Source organism: Cygnus atratus, chromosome 13 (genome assembly GCF_013377495.2).
Source record: "Cygnus atratus isolate AKBS03 ecotype Queensland, Australia chromosome 13, CAtr_DNAZoo_HiC_assembly, whole genome shotgun sequence".
NCBI classification, from domain to species: Eukaryota; Metazoa; Chordata; class Aves; order Anseriformes; family Anatidae; genus Cygnus; species Cygnus atratus.
Genome location: NC_066374.1, coordinates 14,784,970 through 14,803,813, shown reverse-complemented (window position 1 = coordinate 14,803,813; position 18,844 = coordinate 14,784,970). Strand labels below are relative to the sequence as shown.

General features: G+C 50.9%; 1 protein-coding gene across 2 annotated transcripts in view; it reads right to left on the bottom strand.

Annotated features, from left to right (window-relative positions):
- Positions 1 to 1,227: 1,227 nt before the first annotated feature.
- PCDH19 (protocadherin 19) overlaps positions 1,228 to 18,844 on the bottom strand; it is a 58,782-nt gene continuing 41,165 nt past the window's right edge. For both annotated transcript variants that reach the window (XM_035541854.2, XM_035541855.2), the window contains exon 5: positions 1,228 to 6,028. In XM_035541854.2, coding sequence (XP_035397747.1) covers positions 5,457 to 6,028 — 572 coding nt within the window. In that variant the 3' untranslated portion in view covers positions 1,228 to 5,456. The remainder of the gene's footprint in view (positions 6,029 to 18,844) is intronic.

The window sequence follows — 18,844 nt, the reverse complement described above, 5'->3', positions numbered from 1 at the left end:
CAGGAGCCCGGCAGCCGGTGCAGCCGAGCTGAGTGCTCTTAGAGGAGGTTGATTAAAATCACAGCCGAATGCGGCGCCCGCGGGGCCCCAGCAGCTTGTGCCAGTGAGTTGGGCAAGGGCTGGTCCGGGATGCTTCGAGGGGAATGTCCCCAGCCTCCCAGTGCTGCTCAAAGGCAGCTCCCGAGGGCTATTCCCCCAGAGGGCTTGGCTCCTACCTGCAAGATGAGCCCACAGTGCCGGCACAGCACCAGTGCTGGGTCCTCCCATCACAGGAGCCTTTCTCCACTTCCTACAGCAGCCCAGAGACCGCAAGCCAGGAACAACCGTGCCTGCAGAGCCTGCCTTTATCTCCTCAATGCCTCTGCTCACCCACCTGCCCAATGACTCACTGACAAGGGCGCAACCAGCCCCAGGTGGCTGCTGTTGTTACAACCTGTTACCTCTGCTGTGCCTTCCAAGGTAAAGCTGTCCGGATACGTCAATTTTTAACCCATCACTTTTATTGTCATTTGAATGTGCTCCGGCTTCCCACCTGTGCACGGAGCAGCCCCGCGCCCTGCAGGGGCTCCCTCCCAGCCCACTGCTTCTGTCCCAGTGCCACCTTCATGTCTCCTTGGCCGAGGCACTGAGCAGAGGCCCTTAGGGGAGGGCATTCACCCCTGCTATCCGCAAAGCACTCAGACACTCGTGGAAGAGCGGTCTATTAATAGGCCATTAATTCAGAGCAAGTGGATGCTCCTCACCGTCTCCCCAGAGCCTCCAAAGTGCCTTCCTGAAATCCAGAGAAAATAACTCTTTTCCTCTCTACTGTGCCTCAGTGGAAAAAAAGCATGTGTTGGCGGTGTTTCCTACCCGTGCCTGCCCCTCTGCCTGGCTTCATGGAAAGTGGCCAGGGGAGAGCAGAGAGGCTCTGCCATGGCAGGAGCTGCATGGAGCTCAGGTCCTGCCCACCCCAGGCACCCCTGGGGACAGTGGGGACAACCCCTCCTAGGGGTCAGGAAAGCTCCGCCCGCGGTTTGCACCCTCTATGGATGCGAAAGCCAGACAGCCCTGAGAGGAGCACATGGGGAAGGGGCTGTGGTAGCACCCTCAGACCGCACAGCGATCTGGGCTTGTTCTGACTTCTGCAAGACCAGCACCTTCGGCCCATCAAAGCAAACCCACTTCGGCATATTTAACCAAACACTTACTTTCCGTTTTATTCAATAATTGCTTTAATACTAAAATGCATTAGATGCTCAAAGCAGAGAAAAGAAAGTCACATTTAGGTGGAAAACAAAGTTCTCATCAGATTAAAAAAAAAACAATGTGGCAGGTACACCATTTTGAAACAGAATCGTAATAATTTAATAAAGCCGCTTTATCATCTTCATAAAATAGACAGAATGGTGATTCTTTTTTTTTTTTTTTCCATTTTGTTGTTTACAATGATTCAATCACTGTGAAAATGTACATAACATATGTATCAGCATATACAACAATTTATTCTTCATATAATCAGCAACGGAGACACCATGATGAGACGTACCGCACCAAGTCCCACTGCAGCCCTGCCGTCTGCGGGCAGGCGCGCAGCGACGGTGCCACCAGCTGCTCCTCCTGCTGCGGGAATGCGCCGCGGTCAGGCGTGACACCTGCAACTCGTTTCCTTCACGTTGGAATGGTGCAAGGAGGTATTGGTTGCTGAAAAGCAGTTTGCGTTAGGCCAGCTCTTTGTGTTTAAAGACTATATCCCAGCTTAGATCAGCTGAACATCAGCTGATGCTGATAGAGGATCCATCTCGGCAGTGCTTGCAGTGGAGTCGGCCGGGCTTCTCTCCCAAGGTAAGCGCAGCTCCTAGGTTGGGTAAAAGATTACCTATGGCTGCGAAAGCAGCAGTAGCAACAAGATCATCAATTCTCCCCAATGACAGACAAATGTGTTTCCATTCATAATTAGATTTTTTTTTTCCCCAAGAATAATTTCAACATATTAATCAGACATTGTGTTCTTTACAAAAGCAACTTGTTTCCTATTCGGAAAAAAAAAGAAAAAAAAAATTCACTTCTGCACAACATGTGATCCACAGGCCACCTCCAGCTTCACGACAAACAGGGAACGGCAACAGCCTCGTCGGGACAACGTGCCAGGCACTCAGGGATTGTTTTTTCAGCCATCAACACACACCCCAGCCCCCTGCTGCTCCTCCATACAGCCGCGTGCCCTCGCAGGGAAGCTGGGTGCCCTTGCAGGGAAGGGACACTCAGGCCATCAGAGGGTGACGTGAGGGGCCATGGGGACATCGCATGGGCTGCTCCAGACCAGGTCCTCGTCATGCTCGGTAGAGAATCATAAACGGGTGCTGCTCCCCTGAAGAAACAGGGGAGCAGAGCAAGTTCGCCTGAAGGAAACCAACAGATCCAAGCGCATTTTCCTAAACCAAATCTGAGGACAGGTTGAAGTTATTAAAGAAGCACTAATTAGGTCTGGAACCCCCCAAAAAATCGCCCACCCTGCAGCCTTTGTGTTTTTTGTATGGCCAGTTTTGTTGCAACTATTAAAAAAACAAGATAGGCTGTGATTTGCCCAGCAGCCCTGAGCTCATCTCAAGTGACACAGAGGAACAGTGACAGAAATAGCAAAATCTTCAGAAGAGGGAAGGGGAGGTGGAGCGGAGGTGCCTCGTCCTGCGCAGCAAGGACGTGTCAGGGAACGGCCCCTCGCTTGGTGTCCCCAGCTGCGGCATGGGTCAGCCCAGGCAAAACTGTTGTTTAAACGATTTTCTTGGAGGCATAAGGGCTTACTGACCTCTTTAATGCCCCCTTTTAATACAGAATTATTTCACATCCCTTCTCGGCTGTGCTTTTATTCAGAGTGGCAAGGAACGTTTCCTCTGGGTAAATTAGAGAAATGTTTCTGGTTTTTTTTTTCTTTCTTTCTTCCTTTTCAGTTAGCATCTATTTTTCATCCAAAATCGCTGGGCTGGTGGTGGCAGCTCCGCAGGCAGAGGGCAAGGCTCAGCACAAATTAACGGCCAGCGCTTTTCAGGAGCTGGAGGCAGGTGGTGAGAGTGATGGGGCGAATGGGGCGGAGGGGACTGCGCTCCCTGTCCCTGTGCCTGTGATGGGGGCTGGGGCTAGCTGGGGGCACCGGTCCCATCCTGCTCCCAGATGGAGGTGTGGGGTCTCTCCGTGGCCCCATAGGGTGACTGGGGGGACAACGACTGAAGGTGGGGGACGGTTTCTACAGAAGGGACAGATGGGTATCGAGCAGGTGCTTTTGCTCAGCAAAACCATACATGGATTTTCCCCAAAGAAAGTCCAGCAGAGCTGACAAAAACAGGTAATATCAGAATAAACCCAGCCTAACAGTTACAGAAAATCCAGTTCCTTTAACAGCCCCAAGCTAGCCCATTTCTTCTGCCGCTTGTGTTATAATAATACACACATTTGTAAAAAAATAATAATAATAATTAAAAAAAAGACAGCAGTACAGTACGCAGGCAGGAAACAACAAAATAACATATCCCTTAAAAATGGGCTCAAACTCCAGAACAGAGAGGAAAATCCCTGGTTCACTTTTAGGAGGGATACATGACATCACATTAATGCACAGGATTTGATCTGAATGAGGTAGTAATAACACGAGAGGGAAGCATCACAAATTTCATTAGATGACCTTTTTTTGTTGGTTCCTTCCAAATTCCTGGCCCTATCGAGTGGCATGGGGAATACACTGACTGCGGACCTATCTCAGAATTGCTAAAACTTCAGGCAGTATCAATTCACCCTGAAGAAACAAATTACTTGAGCTTATTTTATTTTGAGGACAATAATGACTGGAGCTTGTTTTCTTGTTGACGTTTTTAATTTAAATAAATCAAAGTAACAAATATTTTATCATGATATGTAGACCTAGAAAGACTATTTCTCTAGAAACCACTAATTTCAACTTGCTGGTACAGCAAACATCGGCAAGAGCTATATATTTTCCCTCCCATAATCAATTTTAAATTCTATGAAACATTATTTAGGGTAGGAAAATCTGTCAAGTGAAGGGTTAATAACAATAATACACTAACTGAAATCCTCCTACCTTACTCATACCTCACTGAGGAATTATCACTGCAAGAGAGCAGAGAGCTGTGAAACCCTTTCTCTCTCTCCCTTCTACAAAATGGCTATTAAAGTAGCTCAATTTTTAAATCAATTTTATATGAGTAAATTTGTACCCACACAAAAAAAGTCCTTAATTATGAGAAAAAATAATGAATTGCTTTAATTTTTTCTCCATTAAGAAGGCACATTAATTGAATTAGTAGTGTTGTTACGTATCACCTGTCTGCCCCTAAATTAACATTGCTATTGCTCACTCCATACTTATTCATGATGCAGGGATAAAAAGAAATCAGAACAGTCTAAAATCCATGCCATGATGACATACATACACACACACACTTAGCATAATCACAACTGGGAAATGCTGACTTGGAAGTGTGTGTCTAATTGAGAAGGTAATTTAGATCTCTTAAATAATTCCATCACTTTGACTTTGAAATGACTAGAGACAGGGCATGTCTAAATCTGGGAACTAAAATAAAGAAAGTTCTGGAAAAAAACTTTCCATGCATTGCCTGGAAGTTATGCAAAAGAAATGGATAAGGGAAAAAGTTCAGCACAGTGCATCTGACGGTTGCAATTCAGGCAGAATTTTCCCCAGAATGCCCTCCTGTAACACCCTGCCCTGAGAGAGCAGGTGGAGGCTGCAGGGGATGGATGGTGGGGACTGGAAAAAGCACTTGCTCCACTGGGTCTGGAAACTGCAGGTTCCCCAAGGTTTCAGTATGATGATTGTGATTGTTTGCTTGTTTTTTTAAAACTTGAAAGCCTTTTGCCATCACTAGACATACAGTAATTTGCAATATCAAATACGATAATAGTACAGATAAGCATGTGACAGCAAAAGGATTCATAAATGCAGGGGTGTCCATAGCAAAATAGCAACATCTTCAGATAGAAGCGGCCTTGTGTGGGGTGAATATTAAAACTCACTGACCTGTAATTTTCAAGTTGTATGCGAGAAATGGCCATTGCTTTGCCTAGACTACAAAAAGGTGACCGAATAAAGAATTTGGAATTCGGTTCTTAAGCAGAATGGAGATTTGTGTTAGTTCTGAGGTACAAAAATATATAAATCCAAGAGATGCGGCACCTAGCATTGCCGCTGGCAGGCTGGGCCTCACCTCTGCCCCTGCCCTCTGCCACCTCCCGGCGAAAGGAAAACGCGCTAATTCGCCCTGCTGAACACCCCTGCCGCCTGCTGAAACAAGTGGGATTGTCACATTAACAACAGCTTCATTTATAAACAATACATTTAGGGAAAGCTTTTAAATACAGCGATCTGTGAACCATTGGTAAGCGATAAAAACAACCCATGCCGGGCATGCTGCCTGGCCCCTCCGGCAGCCGGGCGCTGCTCAGAGGACGATGTCCCTCAGTCTCCTGGCCGCCGGCGAGTCCTTCTCCCTGCGGTCCTGCAGCAGCGGGTTGCCCTCCTGCAGGCCGCCCTCGCTGTCCGCCCCCCTGGGCTCTGCCTCCGCGGGCCGGGCAGGGCCAGTGTTCGCCGGGGGCTGTGGCCCGCGGCCGGCGGGGCAGGGCAGGCCGCCGTAGGCCGCGGGGCTCTTCAGGTGCAGGGGCGAGGTGACGGGGCTGGCGGCCTCGCAGCCGTTGCCCGCCTCGCGGACGGCGCCGCTCACCTTGGGGCTGCCGGCGGCCGGCTCCACCGTTCTTTTGCCTTTGGGGTTGCCGGCCCGCTCCTCGGCCGGCGGCTCGCCGCCCTCCTTGCCGAAGGTGGCGAAGGTCCTTTTGGCGCTACAGTCTGCGTAAGGCTCCGCGTCCACTGCCGTCGCCTCTATGGAGAGGGCGATGACGTTCCTGCCGTGCTCGGGGGACTTGGCGCGGCTGGGGACGGCGCTGCGGGGCATCCAGCACCGGTCCGAGTGGCCCAGGATGCGGCACTCTTCCCTGCAATGAAATCCTTCGCTCTGATCTGCGTGGAGAAAACACAAGGCTGTATGAAGCGGGCGAGCATGGCCCCCAGCCCCATGTGTCCCGGTGCCGCCACCGCTCCCGGCATTGCCCACGGCTCCTGCCTAAACATTCGCCATTTTACAGCAAATAGCCATCATGTTTAAAGCGGTGCTGGGAAGAGGGATTTTTACTGCCATTTCTTTGCTGCTCTGAAGACTGGAGTTCAATTTCCAACAGGTTGTGTGTCATCTGCTGCCGCTGCCAGACCTGAAACCTGGGGGAAGCGAGTTACGGCGGCAGATAAATTAAAACGGGTTTGTGCCACATGTCGGGCTGCGCGCTGTCAGCAGTTTCTGGTTTTAGTAACCGACGCTAAAACCCACTGTGCTTTAAGTGCAGTTTGACATGACATTTAAGCTTGGCTTGTTGGAGAGGGGGAAGCGAGCGGAGGGAAGGGGGTGCTTTCTTTCTTGTGTGTGTTTGTGTGTTTTAACTTTTTGCTTAATCCCTGCTGGCCTCCCACACAACAGAGCCTTTATAAATCTACAAGACTGCCCACTCCGCTGAAGATTAAATGTGTCATTCCAGCGCTGGGTCTTTATTCATATGAGAGTAATAAAGATCCCTTCCCTCGACTTAGGGCTGTCCCAACACCACTTTATAGGGCTGAAATATGGAATAGTATTTCACTCTTTCCAAGGACCTCTCCTGCCCTGGTCTGAGAGCAGCCAAGCATGGCTCTCGGCAGCAGGAGATGCAAAGCCTCATGCCCCACGTGGCCAGCTGTCCCCAAAGTACTGCCCCATCCCCTGCCGGCCTGGGAGGTGCTGTGCCCCATCATAGGTGGACAGGCAGACCCAGAGAAACAGAGGGGCTCGACCAAGTGCAACGCTGAAAATCAAATCCGGGAGTTTCAACTTCCCAAGCCTTTGCTGAGCACTAGACCGTGGCTGCCACCGAACATCGTGCACGGCTGGCTCCTTTTCAATCTCAGCTTACGACTTCGGCTTTCCCTTCACTCGATAAGAACTTGTAATTGCAGATAGCCCTCATAAAGCACAAGCTTCTCACAGGCAAAGATGCAGCTCCTTCCTGTCGTAATCTATATACGCGTAAAGCAGCAAAGCAGTGTTGAAGAATTAATGCTATTAACAACACAAGAACGCACCCAGTTGGTGTCGGCTTGATAGATTGAGCCCTGGGAAGGTGCGGACTCAGCCTTGGTCTGCTTCCTGTCCGTCTGAAAACAGTTCATTTTGATGCTTTGTACATCTGTGTGTATAACCTCAGCTCCTCAGACACATTGGTATTTCCACCACATTCTAGCACTAGGGCGGCTGATAAAAATTCTCAGCACATAACACAATGCACCAAAATATGAGCAGCTTAACACTTACAGAGAACAAACGAGTAAAAGGCAGACCTCAAAAAAAGGGATTTTTTTTTAAAGGAGAAGAAGCCAATTAATTGGAAATCTATGGGCAAAACATTAGCTCTTTCTCTACATCAGAGCAGCTACCCGGTGGTGCGAAGCGCAGTGCCGGGTGGCTGTGCAGGAGGTCTGGGTTTCGGTAGTCTCCTTTACAGCAGCTTTAGAGAAAGGTGCTCTGAGCCTTACATGCAGAACAACCTGCACCAAGATCTGAAAGCCAATGCTCTTATACTTTGATTCTGTTACTTTCAAGTACTTGAGCAAAATAAAAAAAGAAAATTGCCCAGAAAGTGTTGCTGTCTGCCTATTTATCCACAGCTTAACTTCAAAAGGGTGCTACAGGCATACAAAGTTGTGTAGTCTGGCTGTGATAGCAGAGGACTTGGTAATGGCTGGAGGGGGTACAGAAATATCTTGGGTTCTCATCCCAGATGAGACACTGATTTATTGTGCTGTGTGACCTTGGGCGCGGTGCTGGAGCACACATCACTTCAGTTTCTCTGCTACTATAAAATCCTGGATTGGGGCACACGCTGGGCTGCCTGGTCCAGCACGGGAATGCATGGGGCGAGCCAATGTTTCTCACCTCCCTGGCCCAGCATCACAGCTCAGCTCCACACGTACACGCGGCCACCACGATGAAGGCAAACCTCACCCTGGGCAGAGTACAAGTGGGTTTGTTTTGCCTTGAGCCATTTATTCTAAGCTGACACATTTTACAGTTACAAACAAATCAAGAGCTTCACCAATCGCTTCAGTTCAAGTAGATATTCCTCAAATCCAACAAAGTGACCTGAGCTTTAAGAGTGGTTTTTCTAAAGACTGTTGGTGCAGTGACTATACGCCTGGGAGACGAACCGCTCTGGACACCAAGAAGCTCATCTGCTAGTTGCACCAGCAGCAGTTGGTGCACGCTGGGCTGGCAGGCAGAGGAACACAGGTCACCACCCACTCAAAGACACCAAGACAAGTAGCTCCACAGCACGTTTTGCCTCCCTGCGTCTGTCCCCATTATACGCCTCAGCTTCATTCTGCAGAGACCCCATCCCAGAGCCAGAAACCTCCCTGCTCCCAGGGACAACGTATGTTTGGGCTCCCCAGACCAGCCCTGAGCTGGCAGCAGATGCCAGGGACCAGCACAGGGCTCTAAGCAGCAGCTGCTTCTCCCTAGCTAAAAGAGGACCTTCACCTACGCCCCCGATTTCCTTGTTAACCCTGTAGTTCATATAAAATACTATTTGTATGCCATAAGCATGCGCTGTCGATACATTTAACCACTGCATCACTCTTCTACTATCACGGCTCCAAAGAAGGCAGCTTGGAGGGGTTTGGACTCCTCTGGCATCTGTCTCCAGCAGCCGCAGGACACGCACTGGAGAGCAAGAGCAGCTGCTGCCCCAGGCACGGGCAGGCACAAAGCTGCTGGGCAGGGCTCCTCACGCTGCCCTTCGCAGCCAGGTCTGACTCACCCAGCCATAACGGCACCCAGGACACCCGTACACATTCATGGGCTCTTTATTGCTCTATTCTGTCTTTCTTTTCCTTCTTTAACAATCGGAAATAGGACGACAGGAAATTCTTCTACAGCTCTAGACCTGCCCTAGTCAATACGACTGTTATTGTCTGCACTAAAAAATGTTCCTAATGCAAGGAGCAAAGCCCAGGTAATAACCACCGCATCACGCGCTACATGACAAATGGCAGGCAGCCAGAACTGGCAGCTTCCCACATCCGTGCCGGACGCACGATGGCAGAGGGCTTAGCAAGCTGGCGTGAATATTGCCCCTGGGGCCTGGCAGGAGGAAACAATGGGTGCACTCAGGGCTTGAGCACCGGTTGCTTGAAGTCAGGGCTGGACTTGCTAAGGAGCTGAGTACGAGATGTGCATGCCGGGAGGGGAGTCCTACTCTAAATCAGGCTGCGTGGATGCTTTGTTGTGTGCAGGCTGTTGGGAGAGACGCTGAACAGGTCAACCAGGCACAGCTCCATGGGCAAGTGCCATCTCATGGGTGGCGGCTGTGTCTGGTTTGTGTCAGCAGGTCCTGCAGCAGCGAGGCAGGACAGCGTCCATTTCTCTGCAACTCTTGCCTTCACCCAGAGCAAATCCACAAACTCAAGTCACATCACCCTGGGGCAGGGCTGCTTTTAAAATGATTCCCCAGGTGCAAAACATCCTGCCAGAAGCCTTGCCATAAGGTGAGCAGCTATCTTGAAGCCAGGCTCGGCAGAAAAGATGCATCTTTGCTAAACATAAGCTCTCACGCAGCAAATACGAAATAAAATAAAACCAACTGCCACCCCTGGAGTTAATACGCTCCTCAACAAGTACAGCAAAACCCGTGTTGAGCTCCAGATTTCAAACCATCTCTGCCCGCGCCTCAGGGGACCTGCACAAAGGCAAGGAGCGGTGTGCCACGGCCAACCCGGTGCTGCCGGCGGGTCAGAGCTGGGCAGCAGCTGCAGAAGGACCCGGTGGGACAGCTGCCACCCGCAGCCTGCCCACGGGTGCCCCAGGGGACCCAGGGCCAGAGGACTCCAGCAGTGCCCGAGGGACAGAGGACGTGGCACGCACGGAGCAGCACAGCTTCCAGTTCCCCCGGGCGCAGGGCCTTTCGCAGTTCAAAGGAAGGGTTAACGAACATCCTGCATCTACAAATGCTTTCAGTCTCCTATTCAAAGCCTCTGTACCTGAACTTGCTCCACGGCCTGCAACATGAAACCGGTTTGAAAGGAGCCCATTCAGCTCTCAGAGCAATTGAATTATCTGCAGAGGAATCTTCAGCGCTGGCCAAAGAGACAAAGTTAAATCGTACTGAGGTGCAAGTGCCTGGGAACGTAATATTCCTGATAAATGGCCAGATGACATGTGCTGTTATACAATCTAAGGTGCAATTTGGGCGATGACAATAGTCCCTGGAGTTTCCATTTTCAAACAGACGCTCGGTTCAATCCAATCCATGTCAGAGCAGGTTTGCAGAGGTGAGTAAGCAGAGCTCATTTGTGCTATTACATGGGGAGCAAGGAAAAGCAGCGGAGGAGTTGCCTGAAAACGAAAAATAAGAAAGAACGGGTGGCTGAAGAGCGGGACCTGCTTGTGCTGTGCGAGGCGGGGAGGCGGAGGGGGAGCCCAGCCTGGCCCGAGCGGCCCCAAACCACAACCCGGGTGTGAGGAGATGGGAGCAGGGTCCTTGGGCTGCCCCTGTCCAGCAGTACCCTGCCACGGACACACGGCTTTATCTCCGCATTTCAGTGCGTCTTCGGCAACCGTATGATTATACTGTAATCGCGATGACACTGCTGCTGGGTACAGCAAACAGCACGATCATTATAAAATTCATTTCAAAATCTTCCTGGAAGCTAATAAATTTTACAGCAGTTTCAATCCTTTCTCATTGCAACAAAGAAAAGCTTAGTTCCAGACAAATTAAAAGTAAATTGATTGCCTTAGGGGAATCTATTCAAATATCACTTTTCCATGTTAGAAATCTCTTCCTGAAACAAGAAGGGAAGAGCCAGGGAGAGTAAGCATGGGAACTATGTGGAAAAGCAAATCATTAAATCTCAGTTCACAAAACTAGGGGAAAAAAAAAACACAAAATAAAATGCAAATGTCTCACTGGGGCGCAGGCCTAACATTTGTGACGGAATTTATGAATAATAAATATGAATAAATAGTAAACATGAAGGGATCAAACATTGCTGTTGATGTTTACTCACGGTTAGCCATCTTTCATGGACAATGCGCAACTGCATTATTTAACACCCATCTCCCATTTACTTTGGGGTTTCTTTTCAACTCCAGCACCTTCATTTTCTCCGAGCGGCACGCCACGAAGCGCGAGCCCTGCCCACGGCGCTGTGCTGCAGCTCGCTGCCTCTCTCGGGAAGCTGCGTGCCGCAGGCAAGCCCGCTTTTTGCAGCTGCCCTGCCCTGCGTGGCTGTGCGAGGGGCGGCTGGCGTGCAGGGCTGCAGCCCGCGCTCCTCTCCCATGCAGAGAACGTGGGGCACGAGCCCAGGCAGTGCCCGCAGCTCGGTGCAAGCGCCGTGCCCCAGCCCCACCACTAATAAGCTCGAGCAATGTGCAAACAGTCCCCAGCCAGGGTTCATCACTTGCTTGTAAATTAAGACTCTGCACCTCTCCCTTATCTCCTGTAATAGCACAATATCAAGAAACAAGAGGTGGGGAATAGTGTATTGTATTTTTGACCTGTGGGCTTTTACAGGGCTTTCTTCGCCTTTCCTAATAAGAAACCTCCAGTCTATGCAGAAATGTAATCCTGTCGTGGCTTCCCTTGTACAATGCTCAGAGGATACTAATAACTAGGGACAGTGACAAATGCTCTTTACTGCAACGAGGAGCCTTTCTTTCACCATTACCCCGGATTTACTTGAGCTAAAAAAATGTTGTATTTTTAATCCTGGATTGTCTGTCCCAGCATTGGAGGTCAATGGTGCTTGGACAAAGATAATGCCGTGAGGAATTATTTTAATGAAACAAGGGATACGAAGCAGATTAATTCATTATGCAACTGCTGATAAGGACCCACATCTGAATGGGGCTCCTGGGCAGCATCTGTGTAACGGCCCACAGAGACATAACGGGGCTCCCTCCCACCTGCTGCAGGTGGATACAGACCCAGGAAGCGCCGAGGGGCCCCCCTGATTTACACCAGTGGGGGCTGGCCCATCCAACTCCGTCCCCTGCTCTGTGCCACCACCAGTAACGCCCTGACTTCTGCAGCACGGTGCCTGTGCAATGAATGAAGACTGGCACGCTGGTGCACCTGCGGTGCCTCTCTAACTACATGCTGCATGGCTAATAGATTCGATGCAAAAGATTTTCTCCAGAAAACCACCTCCCAGGCTCACTGAAGCCTTTTGGATGCGTACAGTGCTATGGGAAGGAGGGCGCTCACCCAAAGCAAGAGGAGCTATTTTTTGGCCGTGCTACACAGTACAGCAGAGCCAGACCCTTAAGGTATGGGCTAGGATATAATTTAATGCTGGCTGCCCCCCTTTACCCAGGACTGTGGGCCAATCCCCACCTCATTCACACGGTAAAATTAATTCCCGTTCAGAGGGCCGGCAGAACACACCATTTAAACTCCAATTAATCCTTTTCTGGGGACTTAAGTGGTCCACAGAGCTTGTGCTGGCCCCTGAGTGGCAGGGATTTTACCTCTGAAACTCCGCTATTTACGCATCAGCTGGGGTATTCAATACAGGGCTCATTAACATCCTAGCTGAGCCATCAGGCTGCATACGAGAACAGAGCAAGCAGGATCCGGTCCTCAGAGAGGAAAGCACTCCAGGATCCGATAGACCTTTTCCATCTCTAACCATTATGGCTCCGTAATTCATATGCACAGCTCCCATTAATGCTAATGGAAGTTACTGTACTGTGTGCACCGAGTGAAGAATACAACCCTTTGACTTCATTACTGGAATTCAATTTCATTAACACTGGATACAGAGGGATTGTCCTAAATACACTCTTTCTTATATTTTTTTCATGTTAATGTAACCATTTGAGTATATTATACCCTGCAGAGATGGAAACATTTCTAGTCTGTTTAAACACATTTCCCACAATTGGGAGCAAAACTTTGTCTCCATTTATGCCTTTGACACCAGCTGCCTTCCATTTAATGGGACTTTAGTTGCTAAAGCAAATTAATCCAAAGGTTACTTTTCTCTGCTATTGTCAAATCTGAAGCAGACAAATTCAAACAGTCTGTCTTGGGGTAATGCAATACCAGCCACGCATCCAAATTCCAATGGCAACAATGAATCAAATTATTACCGCATCCCATTCAAAATTAGGTGTCGTTCAGAAAATAGCTACTTGACGATTCTGATAAAAATCCAGCAAAACAGAAATTACAGCTGCGGATGATAAGAAGCAATCCCCAGCTGCTTGTACCTGTCACAGAGCGGGGCCAGCACAAACCCAAGCAGCTTCACTGGCTTCAGTGCAGCTGTACCACTTTGCGCCAGCTGAGAGGCTCCTGGGCAATGGCTATCGTAGCCTCCTCCAGCACCTCTCTTAGCCAGCAGGGAGCCAAACAAGCCATCTGCATCCTCATCCTCATCCGCATCCTCACCTGCATCCTCATCCTCATCCTCCCCCTGCACGCACGCAGCCGGGACAAGGCACCTGCTGTTAACGCAGGGATGCGCTGGGTGTGTGGTCAGAACCGCAGCCCTAAAGCCGGGGGGTTCAAATTCCCTCGCCGCTCGGCAGCAGGCACCCGGGGCCGGTGTCACAGCAGCTCGCCCCGGGGACCCCCTCCAACCCCACACTGCTGGCCACCCACCGACGGGCTCAGCTGGGGCTCGGGGAGGGCTGAACTCGGCAGCGGGACCAAGGAGCTGCAGGGGGACCCAGGAGCTGGGACACCCCGTGTCCCGTCCCACTTGCCCTGCGAGGTGGGATGCAGGGCAAGGACCGTGCCTGCCCCCTCCTCCCGCACAGCCGGCCCCACGCGGATCTCGCTGCCCTCGGAGGCTTCTGGTACTTCCGCGGAACGAGTGAGAAATGAAGGAGCTGAGGTTATAAACGCTGATACATAATTTACTCCTATTATCAAGATTAAACACATCTCTGCATGCTTAGCATAAAACAACTGCCTTTCCCCAGATTTCTCAAGGACATGCATAAACTTCATTATTATCTAAATAATCAAAAGAGGATTTCAATAGAATATTTAACTGTCTGCCTACTGGAAACTCACAGCCTTAATCTAGCACTGATCCTCTGTTGTCCTTCATGTAAATATTGTTGGGACGTCAGCCAAAGCCTAGGGAAGTGAGCTTCATCTTGGTGGATGGGAATCTCTCGTGTCAGATACAGTCAGCCTGACTAATGAGACCTACAGCTTGCCAAAACCTACAGCCTTGCTGTCTGTTCCAGCCATTGAATGCGCTCAGAAACCCAGTGGCACCAGCCCAGCAGTCTACAGATCCCAATCAACTATCAATAGCTTAAGTGTAAGTGATTGTGTATGAAGTATGAGCCAAATGTGTTTCCTTTCTCAGTTTTAGGACCTCCAGTATTGTTATTGCACCAGTAATGCTTGCACGGAATTAATCATATATGTACCCACAAGGCAAAACATTATGAGAAGCTCTTTGTACTTTGTAAAAGTACGCAGCTCTGAGGAGCGGAGCGAGCTGGAAGGCTTCCCAGCACGATGGGGCGTTCCCCACTGTTGAGCGAGTAAGGGAATTTATTTTTTTTTAAACCAAAAGCGTTGGTTCCTGGCCATTTCTCATCATGACTTTGACCTCTCGCTCTTCCACACTGGAGCTCAACATTATTCCCTCCCTGGTGCTTAACTCTTTGATTTTTTTCCGACCGGCAAGAAGCTTTTCCATGCTGCTGGAGTCCTTTGTCTGAAGCACAGGGACAGCCCACGATGAGATGCTGGCCGAGGCTTGCGGGTGCACTAGAAAATCCCAAAGATGACCGAAGGGAACTGGGACAACCACGGGGGTGGTTCTGCAAAAGCTGCTCTCAGTTGTCCAGCATCCAACAGCGCCCAAGGGCTGATCCAGCACCGTGACTCAGCACGACGCAAGGACGCTCCTGTTCCTCTCTGCCTTGATCTCCTCGGAGGCTCAGGGGAGCGCTGCAGCTCCACGCCCACGAAGGATGACTGCGGTGCCAGGGGAACACAAGCCCGTGGTTAAGCTGGCCCGACGGCCACCACGCGCCTCCAGAACTGATCGCAGCATTGGCAAAGCCTGGGAGTCTGGCCCATCTAATTCAGCAGAAACTTAGTTCTGGCAATTAAATTCACCCTCATTAATTAAGAGAGCTATCATAGTGTATAAATAAACATATAAAATTACTATAAGGTCAACAGCCAAATCCAGAACCTCGTAGGCTTATATGTCTAGGGAAATTACATTACCTGCGAGTCATGGACCGAGATCAGCTTCCACCAACGCAGGTGGGCTCCTGCCCCATCAGCCCCCGTCTGCGTGGGTGACACTGAAAACGAGCCTTCTAGTCTGCCTTGTGCTGTAAGCTAAGAGCCGAGGGGAGACGGCTGAACAGCGGGAACGGAAAATAACGGTATTTTCATAACTTGTGTAAGTATTCCAAGGATGCAGGTGGCTCTACGGTGGGTTTGTCGCAGCCGGCCAGGCAGGTGGTGATGGGCTCCTGCAAGGGTTCTGCCATTTTGCACGCACATGCCAACAGCGCTCTGATGCTGGGAATGCACACATATTTTAATGTTTCCTCCTTTCTGTCCTTATTTAAACTTAGGAGAATAAACATCCTCCCTCTTGAGTTTCTCCTCCACCACTGACAGCTGGGGCATGTCGGAGCTGGGACAACTAAAGGTGATGTGGCAGCATGGGGGCTGAGCTGGCTCCGCTCTTTGCTCTCCTGATGCTTTTTCCCCTCCCTCCACCTGCACCCCCATCTCCTCACACCCACACACGGGCGAACCCTCAGCCCTCCCAGCCCAGCTGGTGCCCAGGTCTGGCTGGGGCTGTGCAGTCCTGAGGTCTCCAGCCGGGGCAGGAGGCTGCTGCTCGGGCAGGGTGGGCTCCTGGCTCGCTTGCTGCCCGCGCAGCCTCAAGCAAGCTCTGATTTCGCAACGTCCCTCTCCTCCTAGGCGCGTCTGCGGTGCTGCCACGAGGTCAGGCTGGATCGTGTCCGCTCCTGGCCCCGGTTCACAGGCCTGTCAGCTAAATCGCGCCGCGGCATCGTTACTCCTGGTGATGGCGTGACAGACAGACAGAGCCCAGCTGGATTTTCAAAACCTAAGCAGTTCGCAACACTGACAGGCGAAAAAAAAAAGAAAAAAGAAAAAAACAACACCAAAACCCACAACCCTCAGTCTGAGCAGGTTTTATCTGGAAATAGCAAAAGCCAGTAAGTGTAAGGCCCCACAAAGTCACTCCTACTGAGCCACTTTGCTGACCAAACCTTTTAACTGTCACTGGAAAATAAAGAGCGACAGGTACAAGCCCTAACCGTCGTTACCTGATTAGTCTAGTCCCCCACCACATCCTTAATGCGGCGTTTCTTCAAAGGAATGAAACAACGCCGAAATGACTGATGTAATTCGGTGCTTTCAGACAGAGCTAGCAAAAGGAGAAGAGTCGAGTTCGTTACATCCCAGCTCACCGCAGGGCTGTGGCGGCCGCCCAGACGTGCCGGGTGCCGGTGCAGAGCCGCCGGCCAGGCGCCCGCTTCCGCGGGAGAGGCAGCAGCACTGCGGCCGCAGCGCAAGGCGCCCCACGAGCTGGTGCTTTCGGTCCCTGCGTGTCCCTCAGCAGCGGGATCAGAGCTGATCTCCCCTCTGAGCACTACAGCAGCGCGGCTTCCAGGCAGGCCGATGCGGTCCTGCAGTAATTCTGCTGGAGCCTCTCTACAGGGATCCACCCTCACGTTTCCTCGCTGTCTGCGGCACGCAGATGTAATGCTGCCTCGCTGCTGCTGCATACTCTGCTCATTTCTAAAACACTTACACATGCAGCATGCATTAGAATTAAAAAACCATTAAACCTCGGAAAGGAAAAACTTTGACAGGATGCGTAATATACTAAGTATAATTAATTAAATTGGATGAGGCACTGGGGGACGAGAGAAGAGTGGATGGAGACTGTTCTTGGAAAAGGGATGGTAATGCACTAGCGTTCAGTGTGTGCCATTAAGTAAGAACAGTCTTGGAAGAGGCGAGGATGAGCAATGGGGGCTTCGAGAGACGGCACCAGCCAGTTGGGCACCTCAGGTGCATAGCAAAGAAGGTGGCAGCAGCCAATTAGAGCTCTAAAGACGATAACGAAGGCAGAAAAGGCACCCAAGAGCAGGCAAAGCAGAAATGTCGCTGACGTCCCCGAGAAGCGACACACCACCCCGCCTCCTCCTGCGAGCTCCTCCGTGCCGGGGCTCAGGGTGGCCGACCCCATCCCAGCTCCGCACCACCAGGCACCTCGGGGCCAGCACGGACACGGGGCAGGTGGGAGGCAGATCCTCCCGGGAGAGCACCTGGCTCTCTGGGGGCTTTTTCTTCAATTATTCCTACTTTCAGGCCTGGCTCCCCAGCGTGGCTTAGCACGCGGCTGCATCCCCTCCTGAGGTGGGGTGGGAAGGAGCAATCAAAGCTGAGGACGGGGGGGGGAAGCATCAAAGCCAGCCCCAGCCGACGCAGCAGGCACAACGGGATGAGACAGACGCAGCCTGGTTGTTCAGCAGGACAAAGTTTTAACAGGCTTAACAACAGCATCAGCACTGATCATTAGGCAATTAAAACCGCTGAAAGTTGACAAAGCACCAGGTCCAAATGAATTACCTCCCCAAATCCTGCAGGCAGGAGCATGGAAAAGAGAAAAGTCATTGTCAACAGCTTCTGATAGCTCACCAAATGCAGAAGCAGTAACTGAAAACTAAAGGGCTGCTGGTTGGAGAGATAAAAGGTAAAGTCCGGGAAATAAGGTCTTTGAAATCACTCTCATCATTTAGGGAGTGGTGGGAGGGAAGGTCCTGGAAACACCGATGGAACCAGGATTGCTCAGCCATCAGCGAGAAAGGACTGTGTGTTCGGAAAAGGGAAGGCGGATTTTGGCTGGGGGAGCTCACTCCTGAATCATCCCACTGCGGTTACTTGCTCAGCTCTGCACACTGCTGTGTGGCCAAGGGGACAGTTGTGCTCCTCGAGGACGTGCCAAAACCCACTCCTCCCACTCCTCCATGGTCCCGTACAGCTTAATCTGCATGGACCACGGTGACTGCGTGCCCCGCTCCCTTGTGCAGCGCGGGATGCGCAGCTCTGTCACGCTGCCTTTCTCCAGCACAGCCCCTCACTTTGAGTGACTAGGCACGCTTTTAGGAAAAACATGCAAATGTGATTTAAAGACTCTAAGCGATACAGAATATATCACGTCCCTTGGGAGCCCGTTCCAGGGGGTAATTATTCTAATTCCTAAAATCATACGTCCCATTTGCAGCTAGAATTTTCCGAGACACGCTCCACCCTCCAGCAGCAGGCATGCCCTATTTGCTGAATTAGAGAGCAGCAAACACCTCCTCCCTGAGCACCCTTTGGATGGGGGCTGAGATGACCAGTGTGAAGCCCAGAGCATCTCCCCAAGGGTTGCCATCTCTCCTGGGTCCTATTTCAAGCCCAACAGTATCAGCTTAAACAGTCCCACTGGATTCAGCAGGCACTGAGTCAGGTCCTAAATCTCCAGACAAAATAGGAACCAAATACACGTGTTTGGAAAGTGAAAGTCAATGCCTTCAACAATTCCCAGAAGTTTCTGTGACCGCTCCTGATGCAGAACAGCCCCCAGAAAGCAGGGGGAGATTTCTGCATGAGGTCCCTCACAGACAAAGCATCTCCTCTCCCCCTGGCTGCCAGGGCTTGGTGGTCTCCGCAAGGC